The 23,149-nt window shown below is 43.5% G+C and overlaps 2 protein-coding genes across 2 annotated transcripts; both read right to left on the bottom strand.

Moving 5' to 3' along the window:
• Positions 1 to 940: 940 nt before the first annotated feature.
• trmt10a (tRNA methyltransferase 10A) lies at positions 941 to 4,201 on the bottom strand (the record flags this gene model as incomplete). The annotated part of the gene is made up of 7 exons (XM_079215668.1): positions 941 to 1,690; positions 2,326 to 2,431; positions 2,518 to 2,667; positions 3,053 to 3,127; positions 3,204 to 3,275; positions 3,381 to 3,552; positions 4,044 to 4,201. 7 exons carry the CDS (start codon positions 4,199 to 4,201, stop codon positions 1,509 to 1,511), a joined length of 915 nt encoding a protein of 304 aa, XP_079071794.1. The 3' UTR covers positions 941 to 1,508.
• Positions 4,202 to 5,574: 1,373 nt separating this feature from the next.
• cUnh4orf54 (chromosome Un C4orf54 homolog) lies at positions 5,575 to 15,427 on the bottom strand (the record flags this gene model as incomplete). Its single annotated transcript, XM_079215356.1, has 2 exons — positions 5,575 to 7,044; positions 10,833 to 15,427. One exon carries the CDS (start codon positions 15,425 to 15,427, stop codon positions 10,853 to 10,855), a length of 4,575 nt encoding a protein of 1,524 aa, XP_079071482.1. The 3' UTR covers positions 5,575 to 7,044; positions 10,833 to 10,852.
• Between the last annotated feature and the right edge of the window lie 7,722 nt (positions 15,428 to 23,149).

Here is a 23,149-nt window from a genome sequence, read left to right as displayed (position 1 = left end):
CCAGTGGAAGCGGGGAGACGTAAAAACGTTTAAAAAAAGGGCACACAAAGAAGACCACATGGTGTTCAGCCTGATACCTAGGAACACTAAGGATTAAATATGGAAAATAAAAACACATGAAATCAGAGGATATGTATATATTTATTCATCAAATATTTCATTTTGCCATTGAAGCCGTTTTGACAAAAACAATTACTAGATTATTTGACAAACCTTTCATCTTGTGAGGAAAGAGCCTGGATGATGTTCAAAGCAGGCAGTAAGAAGTAGGAGATAAATATCCACCAGGGTCCACCATATTGTCTGACGTTGTCGTCAGCTGCGATCCATTTGTATTCACAGCATGTTCAGCCCTCAGTCTGTCACACTCAGCCAGGGGACGTCAGTGAGTCCCTGAGGGTTCAGGGCTTAAGGCCTTAGGGGACACATAAGTCTCAGTGATGACCCTCTGGCCCAACTCGCTTGTTCCTTCGTTCCGAACTAAACCTTCTGAGAGTGAGCATACAGCCGCTACATCTCCCTGATAGAAATGTTTTCACGTAAATACCATCAGACCAGGCCTCTGGATAAGATCCATTGACAGACTTGTTTTTGTGAAGTACTCGGCGCTGCAGTGACCTCTGGGAGCTGCGACACCAACAGTTTGATTGGAAGATGATCTTTCCAGAACACTTCCCATTGGCCTTTGTTCTTCTGTGGTCACATGGTTCCACAACATTTGTTGCTGAGGCACTATGACGTGAAGACATCTTAACATTTGCATCAGATGAGCTTTAATTCCAAAGTAGCTTTTTTAACTTCATGTAAAACTAATATATATATATATATATATATATATATATATATATATATATATATATATATATATATATATATATATATATCACAGTTCAATGTATTCTGATGGCATACATGGCAGCATCATGCTGCTCTGCTTGTATCCAGGGCCAGATTAGCCCATGCTGTGGGCCCTAATGTCACCTCTATGTATATCACATTGTAATTATTCATTCATTCCTTTTTTTAAACAATGCACTATATACACACTGAAATAATAAATACCTTACACCTCTAGGCACCAGCCTCTCCAGACCTGGTCATCATGGAGGATTTAGTAACATCTAGTGGTGAGGCTACAGAACAGTCTTCGAGCACACTCTTGACTCATCACACGTCATAAAGTCAGAATTGATGCTACTGGTGTCAGCCAGTGCACCAGGTCTCTTCTTGCTTCAAATCTGGGGGGAAAAAACTGAACAACAATTCAAGTAGAAATGATAACAAACTGCATGTTCTGCCAAAAACTTAAATTTCCATTAGCTGTTCAACTAAATTTGTACCCATTACAGGCAAAAACTCAAACTCAGCTGATTTTAAAAATGAAAAAAAGCATTTAGAAATGTCAAAGAAACCGATGCTTTGTGAACAGAAACATCCCTCATCTGAGCCTCAGCATCAATATATCTACATGTTGTGAACTTTGTTCGAAGTTGTCCGTTTGAGGCGTTTTAGGTTCTTTTCTCAGTCTGGTCCGGTGTGTCGGGGTCAGAGTCTGAATCTTCCTCTTCATTTGCCTGGACTGCTGTTCCGTCCTGACCGACGGCCACCGCTCCTTTCCTCTGAGGCAGGACAGTGAAGAAGGCCTCCTGCCAGCTGCTCTTCTCCAGGTAAGCCAGGATGATCTCAAACACTGACGGAAGGACCAAAGCACACTTTTACAACCCAATGCAGGCGGTGGGAGATAAAGAGTCAACCAACACAGAACAGACATAATCGACATCGGTCAGCTGATTCTTTGCCCCCTGCGGTACTGCAGCTTCACCCGTCAAGCCTTCCAATCCAAGGCTGCACATATACAGCTATTGGTAGCCGGGACAATGGCATCACTGTTGTGGTGCGTTTGAAGATGTGCGTTGATTACGTGTTGCCTCCAGCAGTGCCACCTTCATCTAACAAAGTTTACAGATTACCTCATTCATGTTATCAGCTTCCCTGTTAACATTAGCTTTTAATGCAAATAGGCACTTTTGGCTTTTTTTCTCTGACACCAAAACATCCACTATTGTGATGTTACGATGTACTCAGTGTATGCACGAACACCGTAGCGCTGTAACGCCGCGGAACAAAGACTACCACTGCAATACTTTAACCAACTGGCCTGAGCGCCGTAAGAGATGAGGTTCCAGGTGAAGCGTTAGCATCCGACCCCCCTTATCATCATGCAGAGAAGCCCTGCTGTGCATAGCTACGGTTGCTCGGCTGTTATTGGACACTATCCCATCAGAGTAAAAATGGTCAATGACCAAAGATAACACTGGTCCTTACCATGGTTGACTGCCAGAACCTTCCGACTGTTCATCTTGACAAAATTGCTCAAAGGGAGTTGAGCGTGATCGATCCCCAGCTCCTTCGCCCTCTCAAACGTGATCCCCTGCAAACAAAACCCAGACAGGAAGCTCAAATCAGCTGGCAGGAACTTCAACCAACGGGGCATTGCCACCTTGAAGCCAGACAGACCTTGTGGTGGTTGTGGTCCACCAAGCCTCCTATCACATAGGCCTTTTTGTGGTCCAGCTCTTCCAGCACGTTGGGGGAGTCCGACGTCAGGTACACCAGATCCTCCTGCGCCACAACTTCACTGTAGTGCTCCGTTTTAATGGTGATATCCTGCACAGAACAGCAGCGAGCACATGAACAGTTATGTAATACTGCGGAGTGAACAATGACCATATCCACAAGAACATTGATGCAATTCTTTCCTACTTGCAAGGATCACCACAGGTGTCAGTACAAAGACAAAATAATAAACTATAAAATGTCTGCATTCACATGGCAAAATCATGACACGACTATAAGCAGAAGTATCTTTAGATTATATGTTTGTCCTCGGGTAACTTCTTGATTCCATTTAGAGATAAGCTTAGGATTTGTGTTTTTAACAAGGTTATATGGCTCATTTAGCATTTTACAAGTTGTGCAGATTAGCTAAATGAGACACAGAAAACAGTCAAGGTTCTCTTGACCTTAGGGTTCTCTGTTCTTCAGCGCTTACCTTCCAGTTGACCCATCCTTTGTCCTTCTCGTCCAGGCTCTGCTTCAGCTGCCCCCCCAGGCTTGTCAGATACAACTGGGGAAGTGAGAGATGTGACTTTAGGTCAGACAGGATTGTTTCTCCTGCTTTATGCTAGTCAGCAGCCACTAACCTGCACTGGATGCAAGGCCCGTCTGTTCTCAGCATAGCACCGCTGGACCTGTCGGTGAAGCTTCCCGACATCCTGTAGAACAACCACATTATCGGTCAGGAGAGTCTGAACCTCAGGCAATCTCCTACTTAACACATGGTGGGTGTCCCTCCACAGTGGTTCCAATAGTTTTTCTACCTTGATGAGCATGAGGTTGTCAAAGCTGCAGTCAACCACCAGCCTCAGTGAGCTGGGCGCCACCTCTCTGCGAAGACGTTTCCTGGCGCTCTGGGCATCCTCCTCCTCCTCCTGATGAGGATGATTGTGCCTCTGCAGCCGACGCTGCTGCTTCTTCTCCTTCCGTTTCTGCCTGCAGCAGAAAGCACAGGACACAAACGGATATGGCACCATACTGCAAAACTCTGGTATTGTAGTCAAAGATAATACACATTTGGTGCTGTAGAGCGTACGCAATACTTTGATCGATTCAGTCTCTGTTTAGAATACCGATAAGATGGCTATTCATGATTTGTATGCAGTGTGATGGGCAAATTAAACACGGTTACAAAAAAGCAAATTTCCATGATTTTCGGACATGTATTTTTTTTTTTCCCCTAAGGACTTTTCCAGGCCTGGAAATAACAATTTTAAAATTCCATGACTTTTCCAGGTTTTACATGCCCGGCGCAAGAACCCCGAAATACACACTTTAAGCAGCACAGCCAACTGGACCCCACGACACGTGACCCTTGCCCAAAGGCGTTGGACCCCCGTGTGAAATAGTACTTGACTGTGTCGTTAAAGAGGACCAACAGACAACCTCTGCCTTCATGAGCCAGGCAGTTAAATGAGCTCACTCACTTCCGGAGTTCCCTCTCTGCTTCCCATTTCTGCTGCTTCAGCAGCTTCTTCCTCTGCCTCTTGGACACGGTCTGGTCCGTCTGCTGGCTGCTCTCGGTACCTCCAGCATCGTCCTCCCGCTGGGCTGAAGCTTCCCTGCTCTCGCTTTCCTCGGCCATCCGTTCAGAGCAGTGAGGGGCATTTAACAGCGACGCTCTTCGTTGTTCTTTCACCCCGAACGAAGAGCAGTGCTGCGTGTCCTCTGATATAGGACCTCGGACAGTCCGGCAAAGCGACAAGAAACCAAACAGCTAAATAAGCGGTTCAACTTCGCCACACACAATTTCCACATGTATTTATGGTGGCGCGCGTGTGACGTCATTTAACCGCGCCAGATGCCTTCAAATGCTATCGAAGCCGGTCGAAAAGTTTTGAATTAGGTCGTTGCTATTCAGTTCCTAGAACAACGTGATGCACAAGCACATTCACAGCTCTGCATTGTTTATTGTGTCTGCCTTTTTGTTCCTATTGCTCAGATCCAAAGCTCTTTAATACATGATACAAACATAGTTAAAATCTTTAAAATCTTTACAATATTTATACATTTCGGGTATGGTGGACATTGCACACACATAGAGAAGCAGCATTCAGATGGATTGATTGACAACACGGTAATGAAATTGGAAAGGCGTTGCGGTGTGAAGTCCCAGGACAGGGATGTCCTATGTTTACAGATTGTAAAGCCCTCTGAGGCGAGTTTGTAATTCTGGGCAATACAAAATAAACTGAATTGAATGTACAGACAAGCTGTTGTCATTGTGTGGAAATCTGGTATTATTTCACTGCTGTTAAAGCCTTTGGTATTAAACACTCACTCGAGTAAGGATCATCCATCCAGACTGTACCTTCCCAGATTCATATTAAGTTAGCCCAACACAAATCTGTAGTCACCCAGAGGTATTTGATATATTCATAATCAATACATTTCTGATGCTGATTTGGTGACTTGGGAGTGTGTGTGTGTGGTGGGGTGAGGTGGTGGGGGAGGGGCTTTGGTTGTAATAGAATGGACTGCAGACCCACTGGGAGTGCCTCTGTGTGTATACAGTCGGGCCTCTGCAACATGATCCTGCGTACGTCCACCTGCATCCCCCCTAACCCAGCGTCTATATGTGCCCACAGCCAGCAGAGAAGCCTTTAACGCCGACTGCTTATTTAGCACACATTCCAACATCATGGCTGCTAAGCCAGTTTTCAGGCTCGCAAAGTTGCCGGTAAATTGTTGGAGCTGAACAGCCCTTCTAAGTAATATTTTGTTCAGCTGTGGCTGAAAACAATCAGTGTATGAATGAGTGTGAATGATGACATGTAGTGTGAAAGCGCTATGAGTGGTCGGACTAGAAAAGCACTATACAAGTACAGGACCATTACCATAACCATCACCAATATGCATCTGATTTTAAGAATAAAAGTAGGGAATTAGCATTTGTTAAAAACAAGCATGGCTTTTACTTTATATGAATGACATATAATCACTCAAATAGGACTTGTTCAGTGTCAAATCTATCGTGGTCCCTCATGTGCAGCATACAAGAGGACACACATCATAATATTATGTTTTCCTAATGCCGATTATGAATCCATGCTTTGGATTTATTGAGCATACTGTAAATAACCAGTCACTTAACACAATGACCCTTTTCATCAGAATCCTTTGATTAGCCATAACTGGAATCTTGTTTCGCCTCACAGTTAGTTTCAATCCAGGCACTCGGATTATTGATTAGGTTTAGGAATCTATTTGCTTGCTATATTTAAAATGTTTATTCATCTTTTGTTTTTTCTGCCATATACCTCAGCAACTATTACAAATTATCTACAAGTAAAAACAATGTAGAATGTCTTTGTACATTGGGGAACTGACTCTTTAGTTTAGACTTTCTCCAATCAGAATGTACAATATGTTCCTAACAGTCATACTAAATGGATAGACTGCAGTATGGGCAGCAATGGAGCAACATTTACGTCCAAAACAATGACCATAATTTAACATTTTTTACATGAAAACATTTCAGCAGCTCGGAAAAAGGCAAACGTCTCAATTCAAACTAAAACAACAATCCATTCATTTCAATATAATCAAATATCTTTCACGTCTTTATAAGACTTCTAACAACAATCACTAAGCTCTTTTCACAAATGAGGTGGTATTTTTTTATAACAACATCGTCTTTGTAACTGCAGTTATAAAAGAAAGCTTGACGTTGGGTTGGACTGGGGTTTCTACAAAGACAGTAAAGTAGCACACAGTTAATTCAAAAGGAAAGGATGGACTGGCCAGCAGATCCACAGTCTGAACCATTTTAAGTACAAACCAGTAAGACAGTGTCAAAAGACTAAATTACTAAACAGTGATACATGTACATATACATGTCAAACAGGGATAAAAAGTACATGAGATTGCAGGTTAAAACGGAACTGAACATTCTCATATATGCAGGAAAAATGCATGATCAGCAATCCCCAGAACGCCTATTATTGTTAAGGTTCAAAACAGACATTGCATAAATCGTATTATGTTTATTAATTCAGCACGTTGATTTACTAATCATATTCCCAGGTACATAATTAAAATAAACAATGCTGATTTTTGTTAATTTTAAATCAATATGACACTGCTTAAAATCCAACACACAAGCGATGGTAAGAAAATGTAAGCTGGTATAGATAATATGCTAAATATTGTCATTGTGTTGTAAAATTAAATAAACTACAAAATCACAAAAAAATACATAATCTAACAATTTCCAGATTAAAACCCAGATTATGTAGTAGTGGTTGATTACTGTGTTAGCGGAGTCGTTCACATTTTTTACAATGTGTTGTTATAAAACAAGAAATACATATTTATACACATATTTATACACAGGTGGAACAAGATGAAAATAAGATGTTTTTTATGCGGGCTCTGATCCATCAACTCAAACCAAAAGCCAGAGCAGCATCCAGTTAGAGCTCAGCCCTGTTGGGAACCAGGAAAACAAAACACATAATCAGGTGAAATCCACATGTATTGTATATATGTGTACATATGTATATGAGTGAGTGAGTAGTTGTTATACAAATGGTGTCATTTTGTGGAGGAAGTAACAATGACCAGAGACAAGATAATATGCCCTAATGGAGCATGTAAACGAATAATAAAACATGTCCCTGAAATTACCCTTGTGGAACTCCAAAGGGCAGAGATGCACAACCGTACACTTCATCACCGATGGAAACAAAGAACTAGCGACTAGATACGTAACAACAACACCATTCAAGCACTATTTCAGTTATCCCGACCGACTTCTCCGGACAACCATACAGAATATCTTTGGTATCAAACATGTTACTTAAATATAGAACTAAGATGCAGCTTAACACTACAAGAGGATTGCAATACGATGTCATTTGTTACAAGGACAAACCAACAGAAACCCGACTAGAATCCTTCAAATCACCGTTCCCCCAAAAATGTCTTGTCTGTTGACTAAAGCTTTATTAGCCTAATTCTAGTTGCCATTAGGTAATTAATGCTAATGCTAAGGTCAGCTGGCTAACATCCTCACCGTTACAAGGCCAACATGCTAACATTAAGCAGGTATAACATTTACTATGTACAGCATGTTAGCACTTTAGTAGGGGCTGCCCACTGCTCCTTAAAATACTAAGTATGGGTCAAATGAAGAGAATACATTTCATGTATGTATGTACTATGACAAATAACGTTTCTTCTTCTACTGAAGTTGAGCTGAGGCTGATTAGTTCTGCAGGCATTTGGTCACAAACCAAAGTATTGGACAATTTAAAATGTTGACCTGATGGTGGCGTCAGAAGCTCATCAAAGTTATTACAACCCACCATGAATATGTGTATTAAATGTCGTGGGAATCCATCCAACAGTTTCACTCAAACATCCACTCTGAAGTCAGTAGGATACGTCCTCTGGGGACCGTAAACGTCTGTACAAAATGTCATAGCAACCCATCTCATATAGTTAGAGATAAGATCAAATAAAAATAATCCTTTATTAGTCCTGCAGTGGGGTAATTTACAGGATTACAGTAGCATATGGTAAAGTGCAAACAAGATTTAGTAAAAAAAAGATATTTAATTTTCTAAAAATACCGCTCCGTGAGTGACCGCTCACCCAGAACTGGATTTCAATGTACGAGATGGATCGCTGAACGAGCAGCCGTTTCCTGGCAGGCTACACACAGAAACATTAAACACAGGGAAGGGTCATATTGTTTTTAAGAAATCTATAGGCCATTGTTTTTACTGCTTACTGTTTAGTCGAAGATAAGAACGTGGAGATAAGCAGCCAACTAGTGTAATAATGCTAATTATATTTATTTAGCACTTTTCCAACCTAAGCACAAAGTGTTTCCAGACTAAAAGATTTCCAGAATAGAAAATCACAAAATAAAGTAATGTAAAGCCCTCCTGTATGACACACAAATTAGGAATGTTCGAGCACATATTATTATTATACTACATTACATATCAAGCAGCACTGTGCCCATGCATTAAATAGAGGTCCAAGTATAAAATCAGAGAAATAACTAAATATAATTACATGAGGCAATGGTTGGTTTTCTTCCTGTACTCTCCGATTTTGGGGGGCTTTTTGGGGCCACTGATCTACGCTCAAATTGTGCAGACTAATCACTGCCAACACCTGCCCTGCCTCCTACCTCCTACCATGGCCCTGCTGATGCCCCTCCTCTCTGTCTCCTTCGGTTTCATGGATCATGGTTATCTGGATCGTTGTCCATGCTACTACTCATTATATCTACTGCACTATGTCCATCCGGGGAGAGGCATCCTCCTCTGTTGCTCTCCTGAAGGTTTTCTTCACTTTTTTCCCCCGTGAAAGGGTGAAAAATCCTGATCTGAGGCCTTGTCATTCATTGCTATACAAAATAAACTGGATTGAACATTGTTTTCGCGTTATTGAACTTCCATACTTCTGGTTATTTAGATGAAAAACCTGCACATCGAAGGTATCCCAAAAAAATACAGCCTCATATGCACCTTCAGTTTCAAAATGTTGCATGTTTGCAAACAATCTGTACTTTTAAAACCTGCAGGCAATGTGTTTCTCGCTCCACAGAGGCATGTGTGTTTGAAGTAAGGAAAAGGACAGCAAAGTCAAGCTTGACCTAATTCTGTTTTGGACTCCCTGGAAACCCTGGAGCACAAAAGAGGTCTCTCTGACTTCCGCTGATTGCACTTGGGTGTCTTTCCACACTGAACATTGATCATTGACGTTCCCCACACATAGTTTTGCATCCAGTCTGTACCTCCCATTCAAATGCCCACTTCTCCAGCCTCTCGACTATCTAGAGCTAGAGCTATCAGTTTCCTTTATAAACATAACTGAACCCTCAAGTATGTGGCCCACTCAGATGAGAAGGGGAACTCCAAATGTCCTGCTGCTATGTTGCATGTTGTGTTTATGTAATTGCTGATCAGAGGCCTTCTCACTCTCTCTGTCTTTAAATGACTGGTCCTATAAAAAGCTGGCTGACTCTGAGCTGCCATGCAGCCCCTTGATGTCCAGCAGCAGCTGAAGCGGTGCGAGTTTACACATAACAAATGCCTGCCACCGCTCGACCTTTCACTCCTGCACACGATGGCCACCGTGCACATTCAAACACTTCGCCCATGAATAATCTTATATCAAGATAATCCTCTGCATCGCTGCTGCGGTATCAGAATTCACAGCTTGTGAGCGCGAACGCCAGTGCTCAGTTGCAAACTTTACATGGTGTCTTCTCCTGTTGCAGCACGTTGGATCCTCGTACATGATCGGTTACATTCTTAATGGCCTTTTCCAACTGACTACTAGAAAATTCATAAATAGACCAACTAATCTGCATTTAGGGGAGATGTTAAATTGACACCACCATTGTGCCACCAATCCATTATGTACATACAGGCGTGTTTGAGGTCAAATGAGGGCCTAGGAGACACACAGTGTTCAAAATGAATTAAAAGGACATTGTGAAATTATTAATCATATGAAGACTTACATTGAAACTGTAAACTAATCCATTTATAGAACATATGGCTGTTATCAAATGTAATTTTACCCTGCAACTTATAAAATTACAAAGTTTACAGCAAGTGATTTTGTTAATTACAATGTTATTTATCAAGTCTGTTTTTTAAAAATGACTTGAAATAAACTCTAACATCTACTAATAGTGAGCTTTAATGAGTATTGGATTTGTCAGTTTCATGGCTCTATTATAGACAGTATGTTGTCTGTTTTTATTCATATTAACTAGATATTAATTAAATAACTGTTTATTTCATAATGTCGTCCTCATTTAGTGGGCCTTCATAGATTTTGCATTCAAGCTTTGATTAACAACTACACTGTTAAAATATAGAAATACAAATTAATCTTGTAAATAAGTACGTACAAAGAATTTGAAGAAACAGTAGAACTACTGTGATTGTTATTACACTAGTACCATCTCCATCTTGGAAATCAAAAGCAGAAAATAATAACAACAGGTGCAGAGACTTGTTCACTTGTGCATCGTATCTAGATTTGATGGAGACAAAAGAATGCATGAATGTTACCATTAAATGAAAGCACATTCAAGTTTGAATATCTTGTAAGAAAAGGTTATTTATGCTTCTAATGAACTTTAAATGGCAAAATGCATTTATTATTATTAATATGAACAAATTGTTCCCTCTACTGAAAGCTGATACTGTACGTGCAAAAGCTTAACAGCCAGAACTACTCACCTGCCCAGGCAAGTAGCCATTCATCTGTGCTCCAACACGAAGCTCATGGTGGTCCCGTCAAATGAGGGCGGAGCGACGATCCGGGGCCCCTGCTGGGAGGTGATGCTGATGAAAGGCTGCTTGACGCTGGAGAAGCCCTGCGGCGGCCTGTTGGCGGCGGCCTGCTGTTGAACCCCGTAGGCCACCTGCGGAGACTTCCCAGTGGCCATGTAGAAGGGACTCTCCATGTACCCACCCTCGGCCTGCTGTGACAGGGCTTTCCCTCCGCCTTCCACCTCTGATTGCATCGACATCTGCGACTGCACCAGCGTCCGGGCCGGGATTACAGACGGTGTCGGCATGAAGCCCGGGTAGATCATGTAGGTGTGTCCGTATGCTCCTGGACTGAGGGCCAAAGGTGAGATCGGCATGGGCACTGGGGTCATGGGAGGCATGGGCACGTCCACATACTGGCCTGTTTCGGGGTCGAAGAGGCGCTTGGTGGCCGGCTGCACAGGAGTGTCCACCAGGTAGTAGCTCCCAGTGGTGGGATCCAGGAGCATCTTCCTCTGGGTGGCCTGGAAGGGGTCCAGAGTGGGAGCAGGGGTGATCGCCGGAGAGAAGCAGTACACCTGAGGCTGATTGGTGGATATGCCCAATGGCAAAGAGTGGTAGAAGGTAGCAGGAGGGATCTCAGGTGAACGTGTGTCCATCACAATGCTGGAGCGTTTAGGGGACTGGTTGTGGCCTTCATAGACCCTGGCGCCGGATCCCAGGTGTCTTGAAGGAGTGGTTGGTTGAGTCTGGGTGGTGAATGAGTACACTGACGTTTGATCAGTAGGCGAGGCTTGTTTTTTGCTGCTGGCGTGAGACTTTACCGGAATGGTTAGGTAGTTCTCGTTGTCAGCTGAGGCCCTAAAGAGCTCCTGTGTGGACCGCTCGACCTCCTTTGATTTGCATCCTTCATTTACACTTGGCTTCGTCCGGCTTACTTTTAAGGACACAGGCAACTTGGGCGACTTAGGGGCAAAGTTTTTGGTGCTGAAAGGAGCCTGAGTGATGGTGTTTGGCTGGGGCTCGAGGCTAGACCTGAACATGTTTTTGTTCCCCGCAGCCTGCATTGACCATGCAACCAGCCTGTCCTCTCGGCTGCCAGGAGTCTCGAAGACCATGGGGCGGTCTTTGCCCTCTCGCCACAGCAGACTGTCAGTGCACGGGGACGCCGCTAGTGCTGGTGGCGTCTTGTCGTTGTTGAGATAGGAGTCTCTTCTGGCAGTCCTGTCCACGCTGGACGCTCTCCCGCCGTCCTCCTCAAGTCCTCCATGCTCCTCACTGGCTATCAGGGAGAGCACGTGGCTGTCTGTCAGGAGATGGGGCTCATTCTTCCTTTTCCATTCATTTTTTTCAAACTTATACAGCTGCTCCATGGTTTTCACCGCAGCCTGGATTTTTTCCAAAGCCCCCTGGTTCGCAATCTTTCCCTCAGGTTTCTTATCTGTGATGTCCGATATTTTTTCCTGCATTGTTGAAGCCGCTCTGCTTTCACTTCTCAACCCAATGTCTCCATCTGAGGAATCATTGGAGTTCCCTTTGGGGGCTCTCCCTGCTGCCTTTCGCAGCTGAGCATTTCTGTCGCCCTCTGGAGACGACCTGTCAAACAGCTCCTGTTTAGATAACTCGGTAAGATTTCCAGAATGTTTCCCGTTACTATTTGTATTCACAGACTGACATTTGATCACTATAGGCGACACAGAATTAGGATTCCGAGAGGACATTTGCTTGTTTTGCTCCGAGTGCCTGTCGGATTTATTTTCGTTGTTATCCAAAGAGACAAAGTGATAGGAACTTTTGACCAATTTACGCACGTCTCTCACTTGGTAAATGGGCGTCTGCAGCTTCCCTTTGTTGTCTCTAATGTCTCTAACCATGAAATGCGGCACTTTATCTGACGACTCACTCTTCAGAGCTGCAGCCAGTGTCTGGCAGTTTAGGTCGTCCGTTCTGACGAGGCTGGCTGCGTTACAGCCTATATTAGGAGCGCGCAGCCTGGTGACGCCAAAATGTTCCGTTTTATTGTCTCTAACGCTCCTTAAATTAATTTTAATTTCCGGAGATTTAGATGTCGCCGCGCTCCCTGAGTCCGCGACGTATAACGTGTTGTCAGAGCGCAGTTTGATCTCTCCTCCGTCTCCATTTGGGGAATAGTTCCTGTTCTGCAGCTGCTCTCCGGCTTCTCCGTCACCAGATAGCATTTGGATACTTGGCACAAACAAATGTGACATTTTAGTCAGTTTGCCCCTTCCCGCTGAGTACTGCTCCTCCTCGCCCTCCCTGCCGTCAGCCGAGGGCGACTTCTCCGGAGTTTGATGGTTTTTATGATCCTTTTGAAACTCTAGCTCCTCGTCCTTCCAGCATCTGAAGGCGCTATTTCGGCTGCGATGCAGCGTGCTTTTGGACGCTTCCAACTCGCATTTTTTAGCTGCGATCCCAGCTTCATTGGCCGTTTCCAAATGAGTCTGGGGTGTGGGAGCCATCTCGTCGCGTCTCCGAGAGTCGCTCCTGGTATCACACGAGCCGCTGTCCACCAAGTCCCCCAACTCATCCATGCACATTATGGCGTACTCGGCGCTGCTCTCGGAGAGCTTGGAGCTCTGTCTGCGCAGCTCCCGGCTCCCCGGCTCCCCGTGGCCGTCGCCCTCCTGCTGCACGGGGCACTGCTCGCTTATCTCCCCTCGTTCCATCTTGCGCTCCTGCTCGAACTGCATCTTTTTAGAAATCACATTTTGGATCAGGCTGGAGGCGAAGATGGCTTTCTTGTGCGTGTCTTCCATGATGGTGTGAGAGGGAGACTTGCTGGCCCCTCTCCTCTGGCCGCTTGGCACACTGTTGGTTACTTCATCTGTGGAACGTGATCCTGCAGCGTTTTGTGCAAACTTAGTGATCCTTTCTCCCCCAGACATTCCTGAATTGACATTGCAACGAAAATTCAGAGTCTCCGTGAGCGTAATCACTCCGCTGTGGCCCTGACTGAAGTCCCCCATCAGCTCGATTTGTTTTGATGACGATGCGCTGGGGGGGTCGCCACTCCGAGTGAATGTCTTGCTGGAGGGCGGTTTGACGCTCGCCAGCGCGATGCCCTTATAACCTCTATTGTCTATATTCTTGGCTATTTCAAAAGAGGCCGCTGAGTTTTGATGGGAACCCCCACGTTGGTCCAGTCCCCGTGACATGTTCATTTTGCCATACTTCAGGTCAACAAACGTGGCCCACCTGTTTATCCCCTTCCCTTGCTCTGATGCAGAGGACTCGCTGGAGGTGCTGAAATTGATGGCATCAAAGTAAGGATATGCCAGGCTCTTGAAGGCTTTGGCTGTCAGGTTGTGCACCTCCTTGTCAGCGTCGTCCGGCTCACTGGACGCACCGCTGGAGTACCCGGTGACCTCTTTCCCTCTCAGTGTGCGGCCAAAGTGCAAGCGTCCGGGCGCGGCTATAAAACACTTGGCCCCGTCACGCAGCGCCTTCCCACCGACCCCCCTCAACACGTAGCGACTCGTGCCCCCGGAGCGCTTGGCATGATAAAGGATATTCCCCTGCTCTTGGATGCTGCCAGGGTCATTTATAGCTCGAGAAGTGGTGCTGATTGACAGGTGGATCTGTCCCGCACTCTTGCCGCTGTGCTGCTGCTGCTGCTGCTGCTGCTGCTGCTGCTGCTGCTGCTGCTGCTGCTGCTGCTGCTGCTGCTGCTGCTGCTGGGGCTTTGACACACTCTCATCTGAGCTGGTGAACTTGGCCCCGTTGTGCGGATCACTTTCCAGCAGAGTGCTGACCGCTGCTGCGCTCTGAGCGCGAGGCTGGCGGGCGGCACCTTCCGATGAGCCGTAAGCCACAAAAGAGTACACCTGGTTGTCATTCTCGACGTCCCAGCTGGTGGAGGAGCCCACCCCGAGGTCGTAGTCCTCCTCGTGGTCAGAGAGCTCCGAGAGCTGGATCTCGTGCGTGGTAATGTAATGGGACTCATCCTCCGTTACGCACAGGACGCAGTCGTCGGAAAGAACCAAACTAACATCATCATCCTCCTCCTCAAAATCATCCGACTCACTCCTCCCGCTCAGATAATTATCACTACAGTGTAATCCCTCACCTCGTGGAGGGGTTTGGCTGTCTTCTCTTTTAGACACATCGGGCTGCGTAATGGCGCGCTCGCCTCCGTCTCCAGATATGAAGCAAACCTCTGATTTTGCGTTAAGACAGGGGAGGTGTGATAAACCAGAGGGACCTTCCTTTACATCTTCTACACATTTCTTAATGCCAGAATTAGTTTTGGTCTTAGTTTCAATGTTGGTTTTATTCGCCACCTCCTGGATCGGTTCCGTTCCGCGCAGACCTCCGGCGCCGCTGCTGTTAATAAGGACAGACACGTGGTTTATTTCACCAAAGCCACAGTCGTTCTCCGGATTTGTCCCACCAGGATTCTCGTCCACTAACTCCAAATCCACGTAATTACTTTCGTCTTTGTCCTCCGGGGCATCCTCGTCTCCGTGCGCCGGTTTTTGGAGCACGTCTTTGACCTCCTGGAGAGTCGCCGGCGTCTCCACACAGCTTTTCTCTGTCTTCATAGCTCAACCGAAAGGTTTGACGTTACATTTGGTGTCTGGAAGAAACTGCAGAGACGGAGCCGGACAGGGTTCCTCAGCCCTTCAGTCGGAGATGGCGCTGCGCGCAGAGCTCCGTGCCAGGTTAGACCCTCTGGTGACAGAGGAGCGCTGCGCACATTCCGGGTCACCGCGAACTATCTGAGTATCTAAAAAGGACCAGAGACATTACTGACCAACTGTCTCTAGGCCACATGGTTCTCAAGATGGGTTTTGCTGACCAATAGGGGTCGTTGAGAGGACTCCCCTACCAAATGTGTTCATTAAATATGATCAGTAATTCTAAATGAATAAATCACAACTAATGAGGTGCATTAATCCACTTAATTAAAAGTAATTTATGATTACATTTCTGTTTCATTCTTGACTAAGATGTAAAGGGCCAGTGTGCAGCATTTAGGGGGATCTTTATGGAATATAATAAACATAACCTGACTTCTGTTGTTCCTAAATTATTGTAATAATGGCGTCTGCGAGGAGAATGGCGTCACCATGGTTTTGCACTCACCGACTCACGTCTTGGAAATTGAGGAGTGAATGTCAGTTGGTTGCAATCTGCAATCTCATTAAAGATGCCACCACGTTCTACACACTGTCCCTTTAACATTTTACACGATGGTGAACAGTAACCATGGTTTACTGAACCAATATTGAGGCATTAGTACTTTCCTTCATTATTTCTATTGTATTTCAACTTCATCTCCATGCCAGAGGGAAATATTGTTTTTTGATTGAAAATGAAAACAGGTTGAAGTTAATTGAGACAAGAAGCACTGTCGGCCCTGCCTCGTCTCTGCCGGACCAACAGATGACTCACGGGCTGTTTTTATAAATACACGGCAAGCTCAAATATAGGCACCAAGGCAAAATGTGAAAAGTGCAGCGATGTTAGACGGAGGGTTGTGTCACACCTCAGATGAAGGCTGTCTGGCAGATAAACACCCAAATGACAACAACTCAGCAACAACACACACCCATGAGCCACTCTGCATGTTTGAAGCTCTCAGGGGGAGATGGTATAGGTCACATATAGGTCACATTTAATGAAGGAATCATCACTGTCAAGATCCTTTCAGATTTGGTTCCTTGTGTGTTTTTAGAGAGCTCTGACTTAACAAATATCTGTTTTAATTCTCAATTCAATAAGAATTCATGAAATGAAATTAATTGATGGAATTAAAAAGGTAGTAGATGTACAGCAAGTTTCAGTTAAAGGTCCAGCTGGCAAACAGGTTGAGTCTGTCCCTTTTAGTGAGGCAACATTGCTTCTATAACAACATTTAAAGGAATACTCTGGCAAGGATTGCATTTCAATGACGTTGAGGAGGAAACTGGTCTCCAGGTCGAGCTCAGAACATGCTGGATCCTACACTTCACATAACTTTACCACAGTTACGTTACATCTCGACATCTCTGAACCAAAAAAACAGTTCATATCAACATTTCTACACGTGTGTTTAGCCTCTTGTGGGGCTTTTACCGTTTTGAAACTGCATTCTCAATTCTGTGTAGGTCTAAGCATCAAAACTACTTGGTTAGATTTAGTAAAATATTCTGATGAAAACATGAAAATATGCCAAAATAGGTTCCCCCTAAAATATAAAATAATTTTGTGGAGACCAGCCTTATCAGAGTGGTGAGACTGAGGTAAGACTGAGGCAATAAAAAAGCTCAGTAGAACCTATAGTTGGACATCTTCTTCACCGTGAGTGATACCTTTCACATTACACGTCATATGATCCATTGTTAATATATGACTATTGATAAATGCAGCTTCAACCACAATTTTCAAAAATGTATTCTACCAGCTAAATTGAAGATAATTACAAACATATGATAAGAACAATATATGAGAGCTAGAATGACTTCAGTGTCAGTAGCATGAGACGTAGATATTTAAGTGCTGTAGCTTACAGTACTGCAGGACTCAGCCAGCGCCAAGGAGTCCAGTCTATTGAAAATTATAAGTGGGAGTGCTGATAGTTGGATGGCAGGGACCATGAACTCACCACCAGGTTGAGACTCTGGTCTTTGCTGTCTGCTGTTGGGAGGCAACAAAATCTCCCCGTCCCGCCAGCCAACAGTGTAAATACAGCCGACACTGAGTGGGGAAACCAGAGACGACCTGGAGCTCAACTGGAGGAAACTCTGCTCTACTGGTGTTAAAGACTGCGGAACAAGTGTCCCAGGCATATCCAGTGTGAGCTGATATTTATGCAGCAAAAAAAGAAACATGCAGACAATATGTGATCCATGGATTTAAAGCTGCAGGTATTCTGTGCTCCAACTGGTTCTGGGTCCTATTACTCATACCTGACTGAGTTAGCTGGATAATTTTCAGGATAAGATGACGTAGGTCAGGCTTTTCGGTTCCACGAAGCAACTTTGGAAAAATCACCATAGCAACACATCCAAATCCCTTAACCTGCTCCAGCGCAGGCTTACTGAAATTCACTGGATAAACTGGCCACTCCGACCGGATAAAACAAAGGCAGCTCCCTTCCTCATTGACGAAGGAGCGATATTAGTTATATTAGTTTTATAGGGAGAGAGTTCTTCCAGATCACCAAGATCCGTTCTCACATCATGACGTCCTGTACGAGCGCAATCGATTCTGCCGAGACCATGACGCAGCCGAGCATCGTTCGTCTCACATACTGTATGCAGACTAGATCACAGCCTTGAGCTTTTTTGCAAGTGGTACATGTTTGTACAGTGTCTGCGATGTGGAGATTTTTTTATAATTACTTTATAAACCTTTTTAATAATTAAAAGCTATATCTATTTTATAATTTAATTGTTTTTCATAAATACACTACATGTATTATAATTATTTTTCCCTATTAGCTTATTTTCTCATTGCACAGCTCCTGTGTTCCTCTGTTGCTCTGCTGCTTGTTAAGGGTCTGCTCACAATCATATTTCACCTCTGTTCTATGTGTATATTATACACATATATAGTACATGATACAGTACATACAGTACATATATCCTTACAAGTATATATTCATTTGTATAATACTGCCAGCAGGCACATTTAAATAAATATAATCTTATTGATTTGGGTGATGAGGCACTTAAAATTAGCCTACATTTTCCCAACACTTGCACATTTAACTTGTCTGATATTTTGCCATGCTTTATGTCTAGCCATCGCAGCGGAGGCGGTGTTACACTGCGTGCAAACGCGTTGCGAATATTCGCAATGCTTTGGAAGTGAACGCACCATTAGACTTTGCCATGGGTATAGACTTAAATTCATCATATGCGTTCATGATCATCTCCTGCTCGTCAGGGGAGAAATAAGAGACTCTTTCTCTGATCTTATTTGCCATTGTAGTGTTTGAAGATCATGGAATCTGTGTTCGACTCCTCCCCCTTTTGAAGTGGAGCGTGCACACGCAATTATCCAGATGACTGACGTCTTGTTCGAATTAAGGAGACTATTTGAGGATGGATCCGCCTTTGAGAAACTGAGTTAGCCCGACGTCAATCTCGGTAATTTAAGCTGGGTAATGAGCCTGAACACATTTGTGTTATGGTGTAAGAGTCTTAGTGGCTTAATATCTTCCATAGTGATGCTATGGCTGCCAATTATGAACATTTTGACAACTAAAATAAATTCTATTTTATTTTAGGTACACATCGTTTACAGTTTGTCTATTGTTTCATGGCAGTATGATTAATGATAATATTGGTAGGGAATATTGGTATTGATATTAAACTGACATAATAAATGAACTGGGTCATATGAAATCAAGTGTTTGTTTTTGTCTTAAATGGTTCTTCAACAACAACAACAAAAAAGGTTAAATATGTAAACATTTATATGTTTTCATCAGTCTAGCAAGAAACATATTGCAATGGTTATCCGGCTTTCCAAAGTAGCAGTAGTCCAATAAACACACTTCAAATGGTATTATAGACTTATAATGTGATAACCCAAGACTACTAAAGTGGAGGGCATCAATAGAACAATATTTTGAAAAGTGAGGGGGACATGCCATAAATACAGAGTTGTTAAATCTGTATAATAGAAATATTCTTTGTTGAATGTACCTGTCAATGTACAGCGTTTCCCATGCATTCATGACAGCATAAACATGATTCAAGTTGTATAGTCATGGCTAATCAACTCACAGCACTTGGTTAAGGGCTCTTTATTATATGCTGAAGATGTCAACAGTAACACAATACATTATATTACATTATTATATTTTGGAAAATATTTTGTTATGTTTGTTGAACTTATTGCAATTGTAATCATATCCAGAAAGCATTAATAAGCTCCTGACGAAGACAAGTAAAACCCTGGCTGTCTGGGGCTGCTGCAGGACAGTCTGTGGGAATTAAACGATTTGACAGACTACCTGCTCACCAGAGTCTTCCTCAAGCACCAACAGTAGGCATGTTGGTTGTTTTCATAATGACAGTTTTGGGGGCGTGGCTTTGGAGGGTGGCCTGAAGGGAAGGGCTCACTGGCTTTCTCGTTCAGTTTAGCGCCAAGGTTAGTGCTGCTCTACAAGCGTTGGATGTTTAGTTTCTAGATACCGCTTTAGCTTTGAAGCCTTCAGTGCTGCTTTAGCTAGTGAGGCTAGCGTTAGCGAGGCTAGCGTTAGCGAGGCTAGCGTTTGCCCACAGTCCACACACCGGGCTCAGGGCTGCGCCTCGTTACCTCCGTTCTCAAAGCCCTACTTCGTGAAGTCAGGATTATACTTGCACAAACATTTAGACATTTAGGGGGTGGGGGGGTGTTCGGCAGCACTTTCGTCTTCATTTTTTCGTTTTAAATACTTCTCTATAACTTTCGATATAGCCTGCTGGCTGAGTTTCTTATTCTGCATATTAGAGTTTGTTAAACAACTGACTGATGCACTACCGCCACCAAGTGGTGGGAAGCTGTATTGTAACTGAGCGTCTCATGGATAACAGTGATATCTCTGCTGTCTTCAATTCATTACCTATGTGGTCCCGCGGCCCACAGGTGAAAAACTGAAAGTTTTTGCAGCCCTCTAGGTGGCCCTATAGTTAAGAATCACTGATGTAGACAACGCACAGTGAATGGGATCAAAGGGGGGTTAATAGGGGCCCCTGGGCCTCCAAGCAGGTTAATCCGGCCCTGCCACAGTGAACACAGAATTATCACAAATTAAAAAAATTGCATGTTTAGTAAACATGCAACACTGTAAACATTGCCTTTCAAAGCTGTGTATATATATATATATATATATATATATATATATATATATATATATATATATATATATATATATACATATATATATATATATATATATATATATATATATATATATATATATATATATCCATACAATGCAAATGTAAAAAGAGAGATGTGATTAAAGCACCTTCTTGTTGCTCAAACTGATTACAAAATGCTCCATTATGTGTCATATGTGAGGGAATGAAACAAACTGTCAATGCAGCCTCAGTCTGGCTTAAATATAGGAGTTTTGTAAAGAGTGTATTGAGTGTTTCTTAATCTCCATATTTACCATGCTAGAAAAGGTTTTCGGTCACAGGTCTGGTTGAAATTCCAACTGTCTGTCGGCCCAAACCGTATGAGCGCCTCGGTTGTTGTGTCAAACATTAACTGGAGCCGAATTACTGAAAACTCAGCCGCACTAACAGGATATATTTAGAGTACTATTTTAGTGAGACGACCCGGTGACTGCAGGTCTTTAGGAGATACAGTTACTTCTGGAGTCCACATTAAAACAGCAGGCGGTCAATCATGTTGGGCGGTTAGTCAAGAAGGATTAAGAAGGCGACATAAGTGGTTAACGAGAAGAGTGCACTGATAAATATGTCCTTCCTTTCCAACAGCATCCACTACCGGAGTTAGTGCATCCCTTGTGACACTCGACAGTATATATCCATGGCAGCTAACCTACATAATATATCATTAACACTTAGGTCATATATGTAATTTACAGTTTCGAGCTCAGAGATGTCATGAAATATCATGTAAAAGCTATCCATGTCTCGCAGCAAGACGTCTTCTTTAGCAGCTAACAGACTCTCATTCAGACACGTTCATGTAGCTTCATGACTTACGATCAAAGGGCCACTCCAATGATTCTACACATGAAGATCAGTTTACACTCTGCAGGAGTACTACTCAGCCTGTGGAAGAAGTAAATAATGTCCCCCATGGCTCTGGAGAGAGTTTTCTGAGGACTGAGAAAGTGAAGGTGTTTTAATTCAAACAGCAAGCAGTCTTTACATTGAACCCAAAGATGGCTAAATGTCTGGCATTATATGGCAATGTCAGTTGGTGGATCTTTCTCACACTGGTGGCAGAGGCTACCAGGTGCCACCAGACTCACAGAGCAGCTAGTATGGCTGTCTTTTACAGTCTCATCGCTGAGCCAGTGGCTAGAGGCTAACAGTGCTAACAGCATAAACAGTGCAAACAACGGCAACGGCAACAGTGCAGACAGTGTTAGGGGATGGATGGTGGGCTCTATAATAATAATAATAATAATAATAACTATTTATATAGCACCTTTAAAAACAAAGTTTACAAAGTGCTCTATAGAGAAGCAAAAAATAGACATAACTTAAATACCAGTAAACAAAAAGGACCATACCATAAAGGCAATGAATAGAACACAACCAAACAAACAACCAAAAAGAGTAAATGGAGTAGAAAACAAACATGAAATAAAATATACAAACAAAACCAGGGGACCAAAAGAACTGAATAATAGATCAGAAAAGGATGACACCATTAAAAGCCATTCTATAAAAATGGGTTTTAAGAAGTGATTTAAAAGAAGTTATTGATTCTGCCAGCCTTATCTTCTCCAGTAGGTCGTTCCAAAGTCGAGGGGCCTTGATGGCCCTCGCACGGTCACCCTTTGATTTAAGCCTTGACTTCGGAACGGCCAGAAGGGCCCCACCGGAGGATCTTAGGCTGCGAGTTGGCTCATATGGTGTTAACATTTCAATAATGTAGCTCGGGGCCAGACCCAGGCGGGCCTTAAAAGTTATCAACAAAATCTTAAAATCAATTCTAAAACCAACCGGGAGCCAGTGGAGAGAAGCCAGAACTGGAGTAATGTGATGTTGTCTGTTAAAACCAGTAAGACGCCTAAGCCTCTAGGCCCCCCACAATAACGTTGTCGGTCGGGGCGCCATTAACATTATTACAACACTATTTCTTTATATTGAAAATATTTTTTTGCTGTGATATTAATGCTCTGAATTTGGAATTCAGCACATTTATATCACAACCATATACCTTCTCTAACCTTAACCAAGTAGAGATGCCTAAACCTTACTGTATTTGAAAGGAAACAACACAAATTCTGCCATATGAAATGATCGCTGTCAGCTAATTAGCCGATGTGACAAGTCCACAGCGGTGTCAGAAAGGTCATAGCAGCAGACACTCTAGTGTAGAGTTCCTGAGGGCAGCGCAGCATTTGATACTGAACTTGAGCTTGAATTACAGCGAGGATATGATGCTAACGGCTAGCTGAGGTCCTGAGACCTTAGAGCCAGACCAATCCTTCCCCATCCATCACTGGCTATTCATCAGCACAAAGATAAGAAAAGTTTGGGCATGCTCATATTCATCATGTGCTCAGATGATGAAATGATGCTGGGCTGAAACTAAGGTTAGTCTCCGCATGAACAGCATTATGTCTAGACAGTGGG

This window comes from Taurulus bubalis (genome assembly GCF_910589615.1).
Source record: "Taurulus bubalis genome assembly, chromosome: 3".
Lineage (NCBI taxonomy): Eukaryota > Metazoa > Chordata > Actinopteri > Perciformes > Cottidae > Taurulus > Taurulus bubalis.
The sequence above is the reverse complement of the archived record's forward strand: the minus strand, read 5'-3'. Positions and strand labels throughout refer to the sequence as shown.